Source organism: Stegostoma tigrinum, chromosome 33 (genome assembly GCF_030684315.1).
Source record: "Stegostoma tigrinum isolate sSteTig4 chromosome 33, sSteTig4.hap1, whole genome shotgun sequence".
Lineage (NCBI taxonomy): Eukaryota > Metazoa > Chordata > Chondrichthyes > Orectolobiformes > Stegostomatidae > Stegostoma > Stegostoma tigrinum.
In genome coordinates this window covers 22,278,341-22,295,334 of record NC_081386.1, presented here as the reverse complement: position 1 = coordinate 22,295,334, position 16,994 = coordinate 22,278,341, and the positions used below count along the sequence as shown (strand labels likewise).

Genomic DNA, 16,994 nt, shown 5'->3' with positions numbered 1-16,994 from the left:
AGCTGCTTGGCCTGCTGTGTTCATCCAGCTTTTACACCTTGTTATTCCAGTCCACTGATACTTCACTTCTTCAGAATATACATCTGACGGGAGAAATTCTTCCAGTGGCATGTCACTTTTGCAAATGAAGTGAACGTGTCGAATTTTCATAACCTGTCAAGCACACCGAGAGGTTTTAACCTCATTGGCAGCCTTTGATGCACTGTGCTCTAAACGAGAGCAGGAGACGGCTCTGGATAGTTTAGGGAGTGGGTTGATTGTTGCCAGTGAAGGGCTAGGGAGTTATCGCGAGAGTGGGCGGGGCGGAGGCTGCGTGGCGGTTCGTTCTTGAAAGGCCCTGACCTCGGACAGCGTGTGGTGGATTTGCCGAGTGTCCGTTTGGGGCAATTCGCCATGGAAGAGATGAGAGAGGGCCCGCGGGCAGAGCCGAATCTGGAAAATACTCAGCACGAAGTAATCGAGACGGTCGTTAAAATGTAATGAACGCTCTCGCATCCTGCCGCGCAGTCGGGGTTCGCGCGGGCCCCCGGCTTCAGGCCCTTTGGCCAGACTCTCCGCTCAGACCCCGTTTTCCCCGTCGGCCGCCTTTCGTTTTATAATTCTTCTCGTTTGTCCTGGCCCCACTGTCCGGCTTGTGTCGGACCTCCCAAAGCTTGTTCTCGGTCAAGAAGCCGGGGTTTTTTAAAAAAATATAAACACCCCCGATTACAATTAACGAGATTCGCTTTGTCGGGCAGTTTGCTCCAGATTTCTGCTGCCGCTGTTTTCTCGCAGGCTTTCGCCAGAAAATTTGGTGTTTTTAACCTTACATTTTTACGCTGTAGTTTATGTGTAACGCATTTTATTCCCCCTGTTTTGAAGGGGGAGTTGTTGCACTATGGAAATATGAACTATTTGTGGTTGTTTAAAACAGTGTGGTGGAAGGGAACATTATTTATAGCCTTGTACAATTATTGTCTCTTTGAAAACAGTTAAACGATACCTCTCCAAAGTTGGGGCAAGAGTTAATGTATTTAGTAGTTCCTAAGTTGTACATCACTCACGACCTAAATTTAAGCCTTTCCTGTTCATTTTCGAAATATCTTCCTTTTTTTGGGGATTTGCTGCAACTGTTTCATTCGTTGTGTATCTAACAAAGAAGTGTGCACGTGGTTCTTGGTAAACGTTTTACATATTTAAATATAATTACTATTGAACAAAACTGCCTATCGGAAGTAAAGTATTCCTTAGCCTGCACGAAGGCACTTTGACAGTAGTATTAGTCGTGAGAACATGCTCCACAATTGATTGTAGAAAGATATTCCAATGCAAATTGTATTTGCTACGTGATTTGTACAGTATTTACAAGGGTAAAAATAGCTTCTATCCAACAGCCAATTTATAGTAATGAATTTAGCTGACATTAGGTCTCCTTGTTACTTCCATTGAAATGTTGTTTCTTTTTCCAGCTAATAGTAAAACCTGGTGTCAGCAAGCTGCTGGATAATTATTATATTCAATGGCTTACAGATTTTACAGTCATCTTTAAATTTTAAAGGTATAATTCCAAGTTCAGCCTGTGAAAACACCTAATTTAGTGTAGTCAAAGTGAGCAATCTAAGCTGTGGCCTCTTGTTTTTATGAGGCTTAACTTGATTTTAAAATTTGAGATAATGATAACTGGCTCTAACTCCATCCTGTTGGCACACCAACAATCTAACCTACAAGATGAAAGCTTAATTCAGTGAATAGCATTATTCCAAGTTAAAAGGTTGGTGGTTTCAGCCCGTTTGCAGGATCAACACAGTCAAGCTGCAGATGTCCTATATTAGAAGTGACCCATTTGAATGTGAAATTAAAGAGACAATCTGTCTTTAAGATCCTTTGAGGCTAGAATTTTAAGGATATAACAAAGGGTTGTGAAGTTGGAAGAACTCTAAGGTTGAGAAAGGGAATGCCATGCCATGGAGGATTTGAAAACAATTAGAATTTTTAAATCAAAGCATTGCTTTACCAGGACCCAGTGTAAGCCTGCTACTAAAAGGGTGATAGCGAGCAAAATTTTATGCAACTTAACACACAGAACTGAGTTCTTGGTGACCACAAGTTGAGAGAGTAGAATGTACGAGACCAGCCAAGAGTGTGTCAACTCTAGACATAAGTGTATCAGTGAGGTTTTCAGTAGTAGACGAACTTCATTCGAGGTGAAGTATGGAAACATTGCCTTTTTCCACTACCAGTAATCTAGGTGGAAGGAAAATGAAGTCAACAGTTCATTTCAGAGTTAAATGTGACCATGTTGTGAGCAGACTGGTTTAATCTCTGATTGTTGATAGGGAGAGAGATGAAGTTAGCAGTTGGAGAACAAAACTTTGAAGGGGCTCTGTAAACACTTGGTCCTCTGGCCAGTATTCAATTGGAAGAAATTAAGAAAGCAAATGGTATTTTAAGTTTTGTTACCATGTGGTTACAGTGCCACAGTGAAGAAGTACTGCTACAATTATGTAAGGGACTGGAAGGGCCACAACTGGAAAACAAATTACAGTTTGCACTCCTTATCCAAGAAATTTGCCTTTTTGAGGGAGTATTATGCATGTTGACTAGACTGGTACTTGGAATACATAGATTGTTCTATAAGAATGGCAGAGTAGACAAGGATTATGTTCTTTCATACTGAATATTGATGGGAAATCAGATTGAAATATAAGATTCCTAAGGGGCTCAGCAGGGTGTGTACTAGAAAGATATTTGCCCAGCTTAGGAATCTCAAACTTCAAAATAAGATGTTAACCATTTGCAACTGATAGGAGAATTTTTTTGATTTGCAAGTGTTGTGATCATTCTTTCAGAATTTTCCAGTACAATGGAGCCATAAATGCTCCATATATGTAAGACGTGTTTGGATACTAAGAGAATCTAAGGATATAGTGTGGGTTGGTGGAGTTGAGCTAATCAATTAACCATAATCATACAGACCCAAAGGGCAATATGACCTATCTCTGTTTCTATTTCTTGTATACTCCAGGCTGTTTTTAAGATTTATTGTAATAAATAAAGAAGGATGATGAAATGAGTAGGGGCAAGAACAGGCTTTAACTCCTGAATCACAAAACTGTTTCCTGGTCTACACTTATTCTATTTGTTGTGGAAGGAATTCATTTTTGTCTGGAACATGCATGTGTGTTTAATTAACTTGTTAATGTTGTGTAAAGTTGTAATTTATTTTCTTATTGTATGTATTACTAAAATATCTTACTTTTTATACTACCAAGCAATTATTTAAAAATAGCATTTACTAAAAGAGACACAAACTCTAAGGTTTTTGTCATGCGCTTTGGCGTAGCGAGTATGCAAGAAATCAGACTTGGTTGGGGAAGACAAAAGGGACACCAATTTATACAGCATGAAAAGAAAGTGTTGGTTGGGTTATCACTGGCATGGGGACACAGCAAGGACAGTTCATCTTAATTCTTAGACCAAATAGATTCTGGTCAGGGTGTTGATATGAGAATGCGGCAGACCTTTTTTAGTTCCACGAAAAAAGGTGTGTATACAAGCTCCCTTTGGCTACATAAAACAGGAACTATTTTGAATATATGGAATTTCTACTATATGCAAATGCATGACTGTGCAGTGATCTTGAATTTTTTGGTGTAATTCTCAGCACGCCTCATTGATAATTTGCAGCAAGTAGTGTACTGTTTGTGTTCAATGAGCTTGTGCTTGCAAACCTGAGAAAAGTATGTCCACTATATGATGTGATTCTGCGATTGGAAATGTGTCATTGTATAATTAGGACTGTGCAAAGAATGAGACTAGAAACCAATTTAAAATCATCAGTGAGATATGAAGTTTGGCCTTCTTCTGAACCATATAATTCTACAGTCCCATTAAATCTAAACATTCATTCAGCCTGCCCTGATAATTCAGCAAGGAAACATCTCGCTGAGAGAGGAAAAAAGTACCCTTGGGGTAATTCATTTGTGCATGCTTGAAGCTGCACAATTTTTTTATTCTCTTGTGGAACCTGGGCATTGCTGGCTGGCCAGCTTTTATTGCCCATCCCCAGCTGCCCTTGAAGGTAGTGATGAGCTACTGCTGTAATCCATATGTTGCAGGTAGACCCACAATGGCCTTGGAAGGGATTTTGGCCAAGTGACAGTGAAGGAACAGTGATATATTTTCAAGTCAGGATGATGATTCATGAGGAGGGGAACTTACAGTTGTTGTGTTCCCGTTTTTCTGCTGCCCTTGTCCTTCTAGATGGAAATGGTTGTGGCTTGAAAGGTGCTGTCTAATGATCTTGGGGGAATTTCTGCGGTGCATCTTGTAGAGTGTCGGTGGTCGAGGGAGTGGCTACTTGTGGATGTGATGCCTGTCAAGCAGGCTACTTTGTCCTAGATAATATTGAGCTTCTTGAGTGTTAGACCTGCACCAATCCAGGCAAATGGGGAACACACTGCTGACGTGTGAAGCCTTGTAGATGTTCGAAAGGTTTTGGGTTGTAGGGAAGTGAGTTACTCGCTGCAGTATTCCTGACCTCCACTCTTAGAGTCATGGAGCCGTACAGCACAGAAATAGACCCTTCAGTCCAATTCGTCTGCACTGACCAGGCATCCCAATCTGCTATTATAGCCACTGTGTTTATATGGCGAGTCCAGTTGAGTTTCTGGACAATGGTAACCTTCAGGATTTTGAAAATGGGGGATTAAGTGATGGTAACACCATTGAATGTCAAGGGGTGGTGGTTAATTTGTCTCTTATTGGAGATGGTCATTGCCTGGCATTTTTGTGTACAAATGTTAATTGCCACTTGCCTGCCCAAGCCTGGATATTGTCCAGATTTGAATGTGGACTGCTTCAGTATCTGAGTATTTGTGAATGGTGCGAATTATTAGCGAATGTCCCCACTTCTGAACTTGTGATGGATGAAAGATCATTGGAGCAGTTGAAGATGATAGACTTCTGCTGAGATGACTGATCCTGGATGGGAGTTTGCTCGCTGAGCTGGAAGGTTAGTTTTCAGACGTTTCGTCACCATTCTAGGTAACATCATCAGTGAGCCTCCGAGGAAGCGCTGGTGTTATGTCCCGCTTTCTATTTATCGGTTTAGGTTTCCTTGGGTTGGTGATACCATTTCCTGTGTTGGTGATGTCATTTCCTGTTCTTTTATCAGAGGATGGTAGATTGGCTCCAAATCAGTGTGTTTGTTGATGTAGTTCCGGTTGGAATGCCATGCTTCTAGAAATTCTCGTGCGTGTCTCTGTTTGGCTTGTCCTAGGATGGATGTGTTGTCCCAATCAAAGTGGTGTCCTTCCTCATCTGTATGTAAGGATACGAATGATAGTGGGTCATGTCGTTTTGTGGCTAGTTGATGTTCATGTATCCTGGTGGCTAGCTTTCTGCCTGTTTGTCCAAACTAGCCACAAAACGACATGACCCAGGACAAGCCAAACAGAGACACGCATGAGAATTTCTAGAAGCTTGGCATTCCAACCGGAACTACATCAACAAACACATTGATTTGGAGCCAATCTACCATCCTCTGATAAAAGAACAGGAAATGACATCACCAACACAGGAAATGGTATCACCAACCCAAGGAAACCTAAACCGATAAATAGAAAGCGGGACATAACATCAGCGCTTCCTCGGAGGCTCACTGATGTTACCTAGAATGGTGACGAAATGTCTAAAAACCAACCTTCCAGCTCAGCGAGCAAACTTGCATCCAGAACCTCAACCTGAGCTATAAATCTTCTCAAAACTCGAGATGACTGATCTCAAACAAATACAATAATTTTCCTACATACCAGGTATGACTCCAGCCAACAGAGAGTTGGCTTCCTGATTCCCACCGATTCTAGTTTGGCAAGCACTCTTTGTTGAATGCAGCCTTGAGGTTCGGGACCGCATCAAGTGGCAGCACAGTGGATCAGTGGTTACCACTGCTGCATCCTGACAGCGCCAGGGACCCGGGTTCTATTCTACCCTTTGGAGTTTGCGCATTCTCCCTGTATCTATGTGGGTTTCTGCTGGGTTCTCCAGTTTCCCCCCTGCAGTCCAAAGATGTGCAAGTTAGGTGGATTGGCCATGCTAAATTACCCACAACGTTCAATGATTTGGTAGTTAAGTGTATTAGCCATTGGAAAATGCAAGGTTACAGGAAAAGGGTAGGTGGATGGATCGGGGTCGGATACTCTTTGGAGAGTTGGTATGGACATGTTGGACCAAATGGCCTGTTTCTACACTCTAGGAATTCTAAGGACCACTCGGGAATTCAGCTCTTGTACCCATGTTTGAACCAGGCCTGCAATGAGGTCGCAAGCTGAGTGGCCAGAAGACCATAAGACAGAAGAGTGGAAGTAAGGCCATTTGGCCCATCAAGTCCACTCCGCCATTTAAACCATGGCTGATGGGCACTCCCCTCCCCCCACTGGGTTCCGGGGCCGGCCCGGCTCGTCCCCACCTCTCTGGCCTGTTCTTCCTCTCACCTGTCCCCTCCTCCCACCTCGGGCCGCGCCTCCATTTCCTGCCTACTGATCTCGTCCCGCCTCCTTGGCCTGCCTGTCCTTCCTGGGCTGGCCTATCCCCTCCCTCTCTCCCCACCTCCACTCGCCTTTACTGGCTCCGTCCCCGCACCTTTGGCTTGTCTCACTCCTCTCCATCTGTCGTCTCTTCTGTCCATCTTTGATCCGCCTCCCCATCTCTCCCTATTTGGTTCGGAGCCCTCTCCCCATCCCCATTTCTGACAAAGGGTCTATGCCCGAAACGTCAGCTTTTGTGATCCTAAGATACTGCTTGGCCTGCTGTGTTCATCCAGCTCCACACTTTGTTGTTACAGATAAGGAAGATGCCACGTGATTTCATTAGCATCCTGACTGGACTTTTGGTGCTGAGTAGTTATCTGTTTGTGTTTTTCTGGGTATTGAAAGCCTAATGCACTTCACTAATTTTTCAGTACAGTGTTCCCCTGTCCTGCTGAAACCATTTACACCCTTTCTAACCCTTCAATTATTCACAACAGTGAAGGAATGGCAATATGTATCCAAATCAGGACAGTGAGTGGCTTGGGGGTAACAATCGCAGGTGGGGTGTTACCATGTATCTGTTGTCCTTCTAGGTGGTGGTGGTCATGGGTTTGGAAGTTGCTGTCTAAGGATCCTTGGTGAATTTTTGCAGTGATTCCCAAAGATGCTATACACTGCTACTGAGGGTTGTTTGTGGAGAGGGTAGCTGTTTGTGGATGTGGGACCAGTCAAGTGGGCTGCTTTGTCCTGGATGATGTCAAGTGTCTTGAGAGTTGTTGGAGCTGTACTCATCTAGGCTAGTGGGGAATACTACATCGTGCTCCTGACTTGTACTTTGTCTATAGTGGGCAGACTTTGGGGAGTCAGGAGGTGATTTTTTTTGCTGCAGTAATCCTAACCTCTGATCTGCTTTTGTAGCTATTTGTATGTATTTATACGGCTAGTCTAGCTTTAGTTTCTGCCCTGATAACCCCCAGGATGTTGGTGGTCAGCAGTTCACTGATGGTGATGCCATTAAACATTAAGGCGTGATGGTTCGATAGTCTCTTACTGGAGATTGCCATTGACAGGCATTGTGTGACATGAGACAAAAAAACAGCAGATGCTAGAATCCAAGGTAGGCAAACAGGAGGCTGCAAGAACACAACAGGCCAAGCAGCATCTGGAGGAAAGGATCAGTCAATGTTTTGGGTATTACCCTTCTTTCGGACTGCAATGTGCATGTTACTTGACAGTTGTCAGCCCTGTATATTGTCCAAGTCTTGCTTCATTTGGACGTGGGCTACATCACTGTTCGAGGAGTCATGAATGGTTCTGAACATTATGCAGTCACCCCACCTCAGATTTTATGATGGCTGGAAGATCATTGATGAAGCATCTGAAGATGTTTGAGCCTAAGGCATTACCCTGAGGAACAAACTTAGGGCACTTGTGATGTAATCATGTTGTTCCATCTCTGGATCGGAGGCCTGGGGTCAAGTCCCACTTGCTCTTGAGTTGTATAATACCTGTGTAAGTTAATCAGAAAATATCTATCCCAAAGAGTGCATGTAGAGATGTTCTTGAACTGAAATGATTGACCTCCAGCATCAGCCCTTGAGGGCTAGGTAGGAATTCAACCCGCAGCGAGCTTTCCCCTGATTCTGGTTTTTCTCTGGCTCCTTGTTCCACACTTGGTTAATTGCAGCTGAATGTTAGGAGCAGTCATTCTAACCTCACCTTCTGGAATTCAGTGGTTTTGACCAAGTTTGACCTTAAGCTGTAATAAGGAGCTGGGTGGCCTTGGAGGAACCTAAATTATCTGTTGGTGAGCAGATTATTGCTGAGCAAATGCTGCTTTTAGCATTGTTTAAGACACCTTCCTTCACTTTCCTCATGAGCGAGAGTAGACTAATGGAGCGATAATTGACTGAGTTGGATTTGTCCTGCTTTTTGTGAATGGCTCATACTTGGGTAACTATCCACAATGTCGGGTGGATGCCTGTTACAGCTGTAATAGAATAGCTTGGCTAGCATAGTAAGTTCTGAAGCACGTCTTCAAAACTATCGTAGGAATGTTGTCAGTGTTCATAGCTTTTGCAGTATCCAGTATTTTTTGATATTTAATGAGTGAAGACAGGCATCTGTGATACTGAGAAGATCTTGAGGGATGGAAGTTGGCAGAAAAATTAAGCAGTCAGTTTGCTGCAGTATAATACACCATTTGTAAATTAGATAATGCTTACCACTGTCATTTGATTTTCTGTCAGTCACTGATTCCCAACTTGTACTGTTGATGTGACTATTCCTGATGCAACTCTGGCTTTGCCAACATTTCATAAAAATATAAGCAGCTGTGATTCAGCATATTACTATTTTTGATTGTTTTCTGCAATCTGTTGCAAATTGTTAGGTGCCATGCTCTTGAGAAGTTGCTCAATCCTGAGTTGGTTGCAGCCTTTTGGATATTGAATCAACTCTGCTTTTATAATTCTGGATGGTCAATATATGTGTAACATCTTTCCTAAAACTTGGGAAGAAAGACTAATATTTGGAAATCGAGGAAAATACCTCAAACTAGCTGCAATGAATTTCAATTAAAACAGAGAGCCCTTTGTAGGAAGCACTTGTATAGCTGAATGGCAGGTTGTTGACCACACAAGTCAAAATCAAAGTGCTGTACATGCACAGATTTGTTCTTTGCTGATGTTGGATGTTGATGGACTTACTGAATATTTCTAGTACTGCTTTTACATCACATTTTCAGGCTTATCTGTTTTCATTTTAATTTAAAAATAAAAATCATGTTAATAAAGCACCAGCTGATAGTTGACAAGATTACTTTACAAGCAAATTTGAAAATATGTCCATTTTATTGTTAAGGTCCTAGCCAATATCGTTTCAATTCTCTAGGACAGACTGTAAATAGTTAAACTGCAATAATTAACAAGTAATTAACTTTATTTTTAAACAAGAGACAATAGTAGCCCAAGAGTCTTGAGGACATGGACATGTTGAACTTGTATTTTCCTGTTGATGGGACAGCTGTGGAAATAAAATTTGCTTTGCTGCCGGACCATAAGTTTAGCTTATTGCACACCCTGTGATAGCATGTTCCTCTGGAAGTTTGGTGGAAGCAAAGCATGATATTTTCCCTCCATTTCTTCCCACCTCTTACTCAGAATCAAGAGAAGGACATTAATAAAATACAATCCCTTTAATCCCAAAACGACTACAGTACTCTCACCAGAGAGAATTCATTTTCTCTCACATGTGGGTTATGAGAGCCCAGTTCTGAGAGCCTCTTGTTTTTTGAATCTTTCTACAGCTGAGTTTGGTCTTCAAATAGCTCCTGGGTTTTAACCAAACACATCTGGCCTAAACTAAGCTGCGTACTCTGCAAAAACACTTTTTAGTAGTTCTGAACCATCTACCAACTCCAGGAGCAACTTCTGACACATCCAGCTTCAGTCAGGATTTCTGAAATTCTTGAGCCGAAAATAGCTTAGTCTTTGCTTTATGCCAGATGAACAGTTCTGGAACTGAAACCCGAAGTGCAAGTGTTTTCTCATCAATCTCACCCAATGGAAACAAGCCTTTATTACATTTCAGAAAGTGTGTCTTGGAAATGTGGCTGCAGAAATACTTATAAGTTAATCATTAAACTCCTTCACAAACGGACCAAACTGACATATCACTAGTTTAAAGTCCTAAAGAAAAATGATCTTAAACTCTGTAGAAATTGCACCTTTGTGCAAGTATTTCTTTAACTATATTCCTCAATGTGCAGTCCTAATTTTAATTATTTTCCACCTTGTTCTGGACTCTCACTCGTAGAAATATATCCACCTGATCAAATCCTCTAGTCATCTTGAACAGCCCTGTTAAATCATTCCTTAACTGTCAGTATTCTAGAGAACCCAAGCTGCCTGATCAGTAAGGGGTTCAAGGGTTGCAGGCTGAAGGTGGCAGAATGAGGTTGAGAAACGTCACCTGTTTTCAAATGGCAGAGCAGACTCTGGGATGAATGGCCAGTTTGAGCTCCAGTATCTTATGGCCTCATGCCCAGCTGAGGCAACCAAGGCAAACTTGGAAGATTGTGACTAAAACATAAGCAATTTCTTCACCTTCTGTGCCTAATATCCTCGGGTGGAAGATATTGAATCTTGGAGATTTGTTAGTCTTCGATTTAATTTAGTTTCTCCATTGCCTTTTTGTTTGTTAACCTTTACAGTATTGCAAGTACAAAGGACCTTTGTCTTTAATATTCTTGTCAAGGTTTTTGTCGTTCCCTTTTCCATGTCTCGCCACTCTGTGTTCCTTTGCTTAAGTTTTTTTCCCTTCCTAACTGTGTTATATATAATCAAGAAACAGAATGCAGAGGGTCCCAGATTTGAGAAACAGAATGCAAGGGGTCTGACTTACGAATATGATCCCACACAGGTGTAATTTTAAAGATCCGATATATTAACATTTTCTGTACATAGAAATGATGACTTTACATCGTCCTGCATTATGTTCTGACTGTGAACAAATTATCTTACAAACTTAAGAATGGAACCATTGACAACCAGGGGATTGCTTGTCTGGAGTTGCTAGAAATCTGGAATGAAAACTAAACACACTGGAAATACTCAGCAAGTCAGGTCATATCTGTGGAGAGTGAAATTGAGCTAAGGTCTTGGATTTTTGAAAGATTATTAACTTGACAACCTTTCTCTTTGTCAACACCTTCCAGTATCACATGTTTTCACATATATGCTGATGACACCTAGCTGGACCTTGCCACTGCTTCTCTTGACTTGACTGTTTCTAAATCATCAGATTATTTACCTGATGTCCAGTACTGGACGAGCTGAAATTTCTGCCAATTAACAATTGGGAAAAATGAAGCTATTATTTTGTGGTCCCTGCTCAAAACTCCATTGCCCACTACTCGCTTCGTCTGTCTTCTTCACAGCCATCTGAGGTTTGGCTGCCTGTTTGCAATTTTTTTTTTTCTTATTACTGCTTATATAGTTAATACAAGTTAGCTGAAATGTGACTGTTCACTCACTGTTTAATGTTACTGATCTTTAAATAAAGATGATGTGAAACTGTTATTTCCTGTTTCAGACTATCATGTCCAGCAACAGTAGACTTGCATATGGAGAAAAAGTTTGTTGTGAAAATTAGCCACTTTCATTCCTTGCTTGTAACAAATCCAAACATCTCCAGCTTATATTTTGGTTGATATTTGTATCAGGTGGCATGGTGGCTCAGAGTTTAGCCCTGTTATCTCACACCACCAGAGACTTGGATTCGCTTCTAGCTTGGGTGACTGTATGGAGTTTGCATGTTTTCCGCATGTTTGAGAGGGTTTTTCCTCGGTCCTCCGCTTTTCTCCTACAGTCCAGAGATGTGCAGGTTAACTGGATTGGCCATGCTAAATTGTCCTTAAGTATCCGGGGATCTGCAGGCTACGTGGATTATACCTGGTAAACACACGATTACCGGGAGAGAGTAAAATGCTTTTTAGACTATCCACGCAGACTCAAAGAACTAAATACTAACTCGATAGCCAGAGACTTTTCCCCAGGGCAGGATTGACTGCCACGAGAGGTCACAGTTTTAAGGTGTTAGGAGGAAGGTATAGAGGAGACGTCAGAGGGAGGTTCTTCACCCAGAGAGTTGTGAGTGCATGGAATAGTTTACCAGTGGTAGTCGTGGAAGCGGTCATTAGTGACATTTAAGCGACTGCTGGATATGCACATGGCCAGCAGTGAATTGAGGGGAATGTAGGTTAGGTTATTTTATTTTTGGATTAGGAATATTCCACGGCACAACATCGTGGGCCAAAGGGCCTGTACTGTGCTGTACTTTTCTATGTTCTAACTCCACTTCCCTGCACTCTCCCCGTAGCCCTTGATTCCTTCTGAGATCAAGATTTTCTCAATCTCTGCCTTGAAGGCGTCCAACGTCCCGGCCTCCACTGCACTCCGTGGCAATGAATTCCACAGCTGGCTGAAGAAATGTCATCTCATTTCAGTTTTAAATTAACCCCCAATTTTAAGGCTGTGCCCACGGGTCGTAGTCTCCCCGCCCAACGGAAACAACTTCCTAGCGTCCACCCCTTCTAAACCATACATTATCTTGTAAGTTTCTATTAGATCTCCCCTCAACCTTCTAAACTCCAATGAGTACGATCCCAGGACCCTTAGCCGTTCATCATACGTTAAACCTACCATTCCAAGGATCATCCATGTGAATCTCTGCTGGACATGCTCCAGGGCTATTCTAAATGGGACCCAACTAGAGCTTATAAACCCTCAGAAGCACATCGCTGCTTTTATATTCCAACCCTCTTGAGATAAACGACAACATTACATTCGCTTTCTTAATTACGGACTCTACCTGCAAGTTAACCTTTAGAGAATCCTGGACCAACGCTCCCAGATCCCTTTGCACTTCGACTTTGCAAATTTTCTCACCATTTAGAAAATAATCCATGCCTGTATTCTTTGCCCTGACAGAACCCAAACTGGGTGGCACTGAGCAGATTAATGCTCAGAAAGTGCTGCTTGCTAGCACAGTTCGTGACCTCTTCCATCACTTTACTGATGATCAAGAGTAGAGTGATGGAGCGATAATTGGCTGGGTTGGATTTGCCCTCCTTTTTCTGCACAGCGCGTACCCTGGGCAATTTTCCACACTGTTGGGTAAATGCCAGTGTCGTAGCTGTACAAGAAGAACTTGGCTAGGGGAGCAGCAGGTTCTGGAGCACAACATCAGAATATTGCCAGTGTACATAACCTTTGCAGTACCAACTGTTTCTTGATATCATATGGAGTGAATTGAACTGGCTGAAGACTGGCATCTGTAATACTGGGCATCACTGGAGGAGGCCAAAATGGCTATCCACTCTGCATTTCTGGCTGAAGATAGTTGCGAAAGCTTCAATCTTGTCTTTGCCCTGAATTGCTGAGTTCTTCCATCACTGGGGATATTTGTGGAGTTGCCTCCTCCAGGTGAGTTGTTGAATTGTCCATCACCATTCAAAGTTGTGACAGAGCTACAGAGCTTAAATCTGATCTGTTTATTTGTGAGATCGCTAAGCTTTATCTGTCACTTTCTGCTTGTGCTGTTTGATATGCAAGTAGTCTTGTTTGATAGCTTCACCAGGTTGACCCCTCATTTTTAGCTGTGCATGGTGCTGCTCAAGGCATGCCCTCCTGGAAACTCCATTATTCCCCTGGCTTGATAGTAGTTGTAGAGTGAGGGATGTGCTGGGCCATGAAGTTGCTGATTGTATTGGAGTACCATCCCGCTTCTGTTGGCCCACAGGTGCTTTGAGTTGCTAAATTTGTTGGAAGATTATTCCATTTAGCACGATGAAAGTGCCGTGCAACATAATGCAGGGTATTCTCGGTGAAAATGGACTTGCATCTCCACAAGGACTGTATGTGGTAATCAGTAGGAGACTTCCTTACCCATGTTTGACTCTGCCAGATGGAGTTTATTTTAGGTAAATGTGAGATGCTGCACTTTGGACAAGCACATCAGCGAGGGCTTGTACACTTGATGGTAAGGTCCTGGGGAGTGATGTTGAACAGAGACCTTAGAGTGCAGGTTTGTAGATCTGGAAAGTAGAGTCATAGGTAGACACGATAGTAAAGAAAGAGTTTGGTATGCTTGCCTTTGTTGGTCAGTACATTGAGTATTGGAGTTGGGAGGTCATGTTGTAGCTGCACACAACATTGATTAGGCCACTTCTGGAATTTGCATTCAGTCCTGGTCTCAATGCTGTAGGAAGGATGTTGTGGAACTTACGAGTTTAGAAAAGTTTTACAAGTAAGATGTCAGGGAGAGGCTGAACAGGCTGGGGCTATTTTCTCTGTGTTGGAGGCTGAGGGGTGACCTTTTTAGAAGTTTATAAAATCATGAGAATAGATAGGATGAACAGCCAATGTTTGTTCTCTCTCCCTGCGAGTAGTGGAGTCCAAAACTAGAGGGCATTGATTTAACGTGAGAGGGGAAAGATGTAAAATGGACGTACGAGCAACTTTTTTCATGCAGAGGGTGGTGCGTGTATGGAACGAGCTGCCAGAGGAAGTGGCGGAGGCACGTGCTATTACAGCATTTAAAAGTCTTCCAGATGGGTATGTGAAAAGGAACATTTTAGAGGGATATGGGTCAAATGTGGAAAATAGGACTTGCTTAATTTTGGATATCTGATGAAGTGAACCAAAGGGTCTGTTTCCTTGCTGTATGGCTCTATGACTTTAATATCTGCTGCATTCCCACGGCAATACCCTGATCAATCCAAATATACCTGTCTGGTCTCAATTCAGGTTGACAGCTGATCGTACTGACCCTCCATGCAAGGACAGCCTCATTAATTACTACTCATACTGTCTCAACACTCACTTTTTCACCTCAGCTTCTTGAGTCACCTTGTGAATGAGTGCAAGATGAAAGCTTTGAATTTTTGTCTCCTTTTGCAGTGTGTATGAACTAGCTCTTAATAGGTTGACAGGTACTAATATGTTGACATTTGAGACAAATGGCTTTGTTCAAAGCACCTGAATAGCTTTGTGTTCAGTTAACGTATTTTTCCTTAATACCTAGTGAAGAGGATGAGCCACCAAAGGAAGAGACTTCAAGTTTGAAAGAAAAATCCACAGGAAACACAAAGTCTAATAGATTTCATCCATATTTGAAAGAGAAGGCAACAAATGGAGACAAAAAGGGTTATAACCGGAACAGAGTGTTTATCAGCAATATTCCATACGACACAAAGTGGCAAGTGATTAAAGACCTTATGCGAGATAAAGGTAATTTATGGAAGAAGTTTTTATATGAATAACAGTACTTTCCAAAATCAATCTAGCATTTTATCTGTTAAAGTTTTAAAGGATTGTTTTAAGTTTACTGATGATGTAGCAAGCATAATAAAAATTGGAGAAATTTCTACATTAATGATTGAGTTGACACTAATGAGACCATACCCTTTTTTATGCTTTGAATTTAGCCTTAAAACATTTAGCTTATGTGAAACATCAGGGAAGATGTTAAAGCTGATCTTTGAAGTAAATATATGCAATTTTTATCATGTTTGATCTAATCTGTAATGTTAAAATCAATTATGCATCAAAATGAAAATTATCTTGTGAAGTGGAACAAAAAGTACTTTTAAGAGCTTGACATCTTGCTAATTCATATGCTTTACTTGCCTGTCTTTACAAGGGTGAATATATTGAAGCTCTCATGATGTCCAGAGAACTCATTCAAAAAGTATCATAGTTCCATGATGTGCAGTCAATGCCTTTGTATAGTGTACTCTGCCTTAAAAAAACACACAAAAGGAAAGAAAATAGGCTCACATAATACTGGAAGGCTACAGGTCTAAAGCTATTCGTCAGGCAAAAATATTCCCTGTGGCGTCGAAAAGGTGCCGCCTGGAATGTTTCTCTTTGGGGATGTTATATCATTGTAGCAAAAACAGAAGTTGCTGGAAAAGCTCAGCAGGGCTGGCAGCATCTGTGAAGAACTGTTCTGTGGAAGAGTCACCTGACCCGAGACATTAATTCTGACTTTTCTTCTCAGATGCTGTCAGACCTGCTGAACTTTTCCAGCAACTTCTGTTTTTGTTCCTGATTTTCAGCATCTGCAGTTCTTTTGGCTTTCATATAATTGCAAGTTGTTTATTGAAATGTCACTTGAGATGAAGGTGATGCTAAAAACCTTTAACAGACATTGAAATTTTTCTGAAAACGTCCAAAATTTAGCTCAAAGCATCTTCCTTTTTCAAAAGACAAGTGGAATTTTTTTTCAGTAAGGAGGATTTGTACCAAGAGATACATGACCCATAAAGAGTGACATGTCTGTTTCCTTGACATTAACTTGGGATCATTATCATTTTATTACTGTTGTAAATTCTAGTGGATCCATGTTGAATCATTTGGAACAAAATCATTTTTGTGTGAGAAATATTTCTCATGGAATCTGACTTGCTTCTCAGATTGGTCAAAATCTGTCTGGACCTTTTTTAAACCTTTTCCAGATAGATTAGTCACTTCTTGGAAGAGTAAGAATTTGCTGATTTTTTTTTTGTTTCAAAAAAGTTCAGGTGCGGGAAGTCCATCAGCATTTAGCATTTTCAGGCCAGACATTTCTACAACTTGGTTATCACTGGATGCTTCAAGTCCCAATGTTGTTTAAGTGGAACCTATATTTCATCTAGCTCTATGGTGATTTGGTTATGAGGCTTGGATCTAAAGATTCTGGATTCTTTGAATATGAGTTTTAAGATTTGTAATATCTAATTAGATTGTTCAGATGATGTATCCAAGAGGTCAGAGAATTTATTTTTCAGCTCTGGCTTTCATTGAAATTCTAAATTCATAATCTGGGGCATTTGCAAGTAGTCAAGTATGTGAACTTGGATCTACCTCTTGTAATTTGATAAGAGGAAAAGAAAATGTGTATTTATACAGTAACAAACTACATTAGTCTCAAATCCTATGC

General features: G+C 41.5%; 1 protein-coding gene across 1 annotated transcript in view; it reads left to right on the top strand.

Annotated features, from left to right (window-relative positions):
• The first annotated feature begins 304 nt into the window (after nucleotides 1-304).
• Nucleotides 305-16,994, top strand: part of myef2 (myelin expression factor 2) — a 30,042-nt gene continuing 13,352 nt past the window's right edge. Inside the window, exons 1-2 of the mRNA XM_048562767.2 lie at nucleotides 305-476; nucleotides 15,096-15,301. Coding sequence (XP_048418724.2) covers nucleotides 394-476; nucleotides 15,096-15,301 — 289 coding nt within the window. The 5' untranslated portion in view covers nucleotides 305-393. The remainder of the gene's footprint in view (nucleotides 477-15,095; nucleotides 15,302-16,994) is intronic.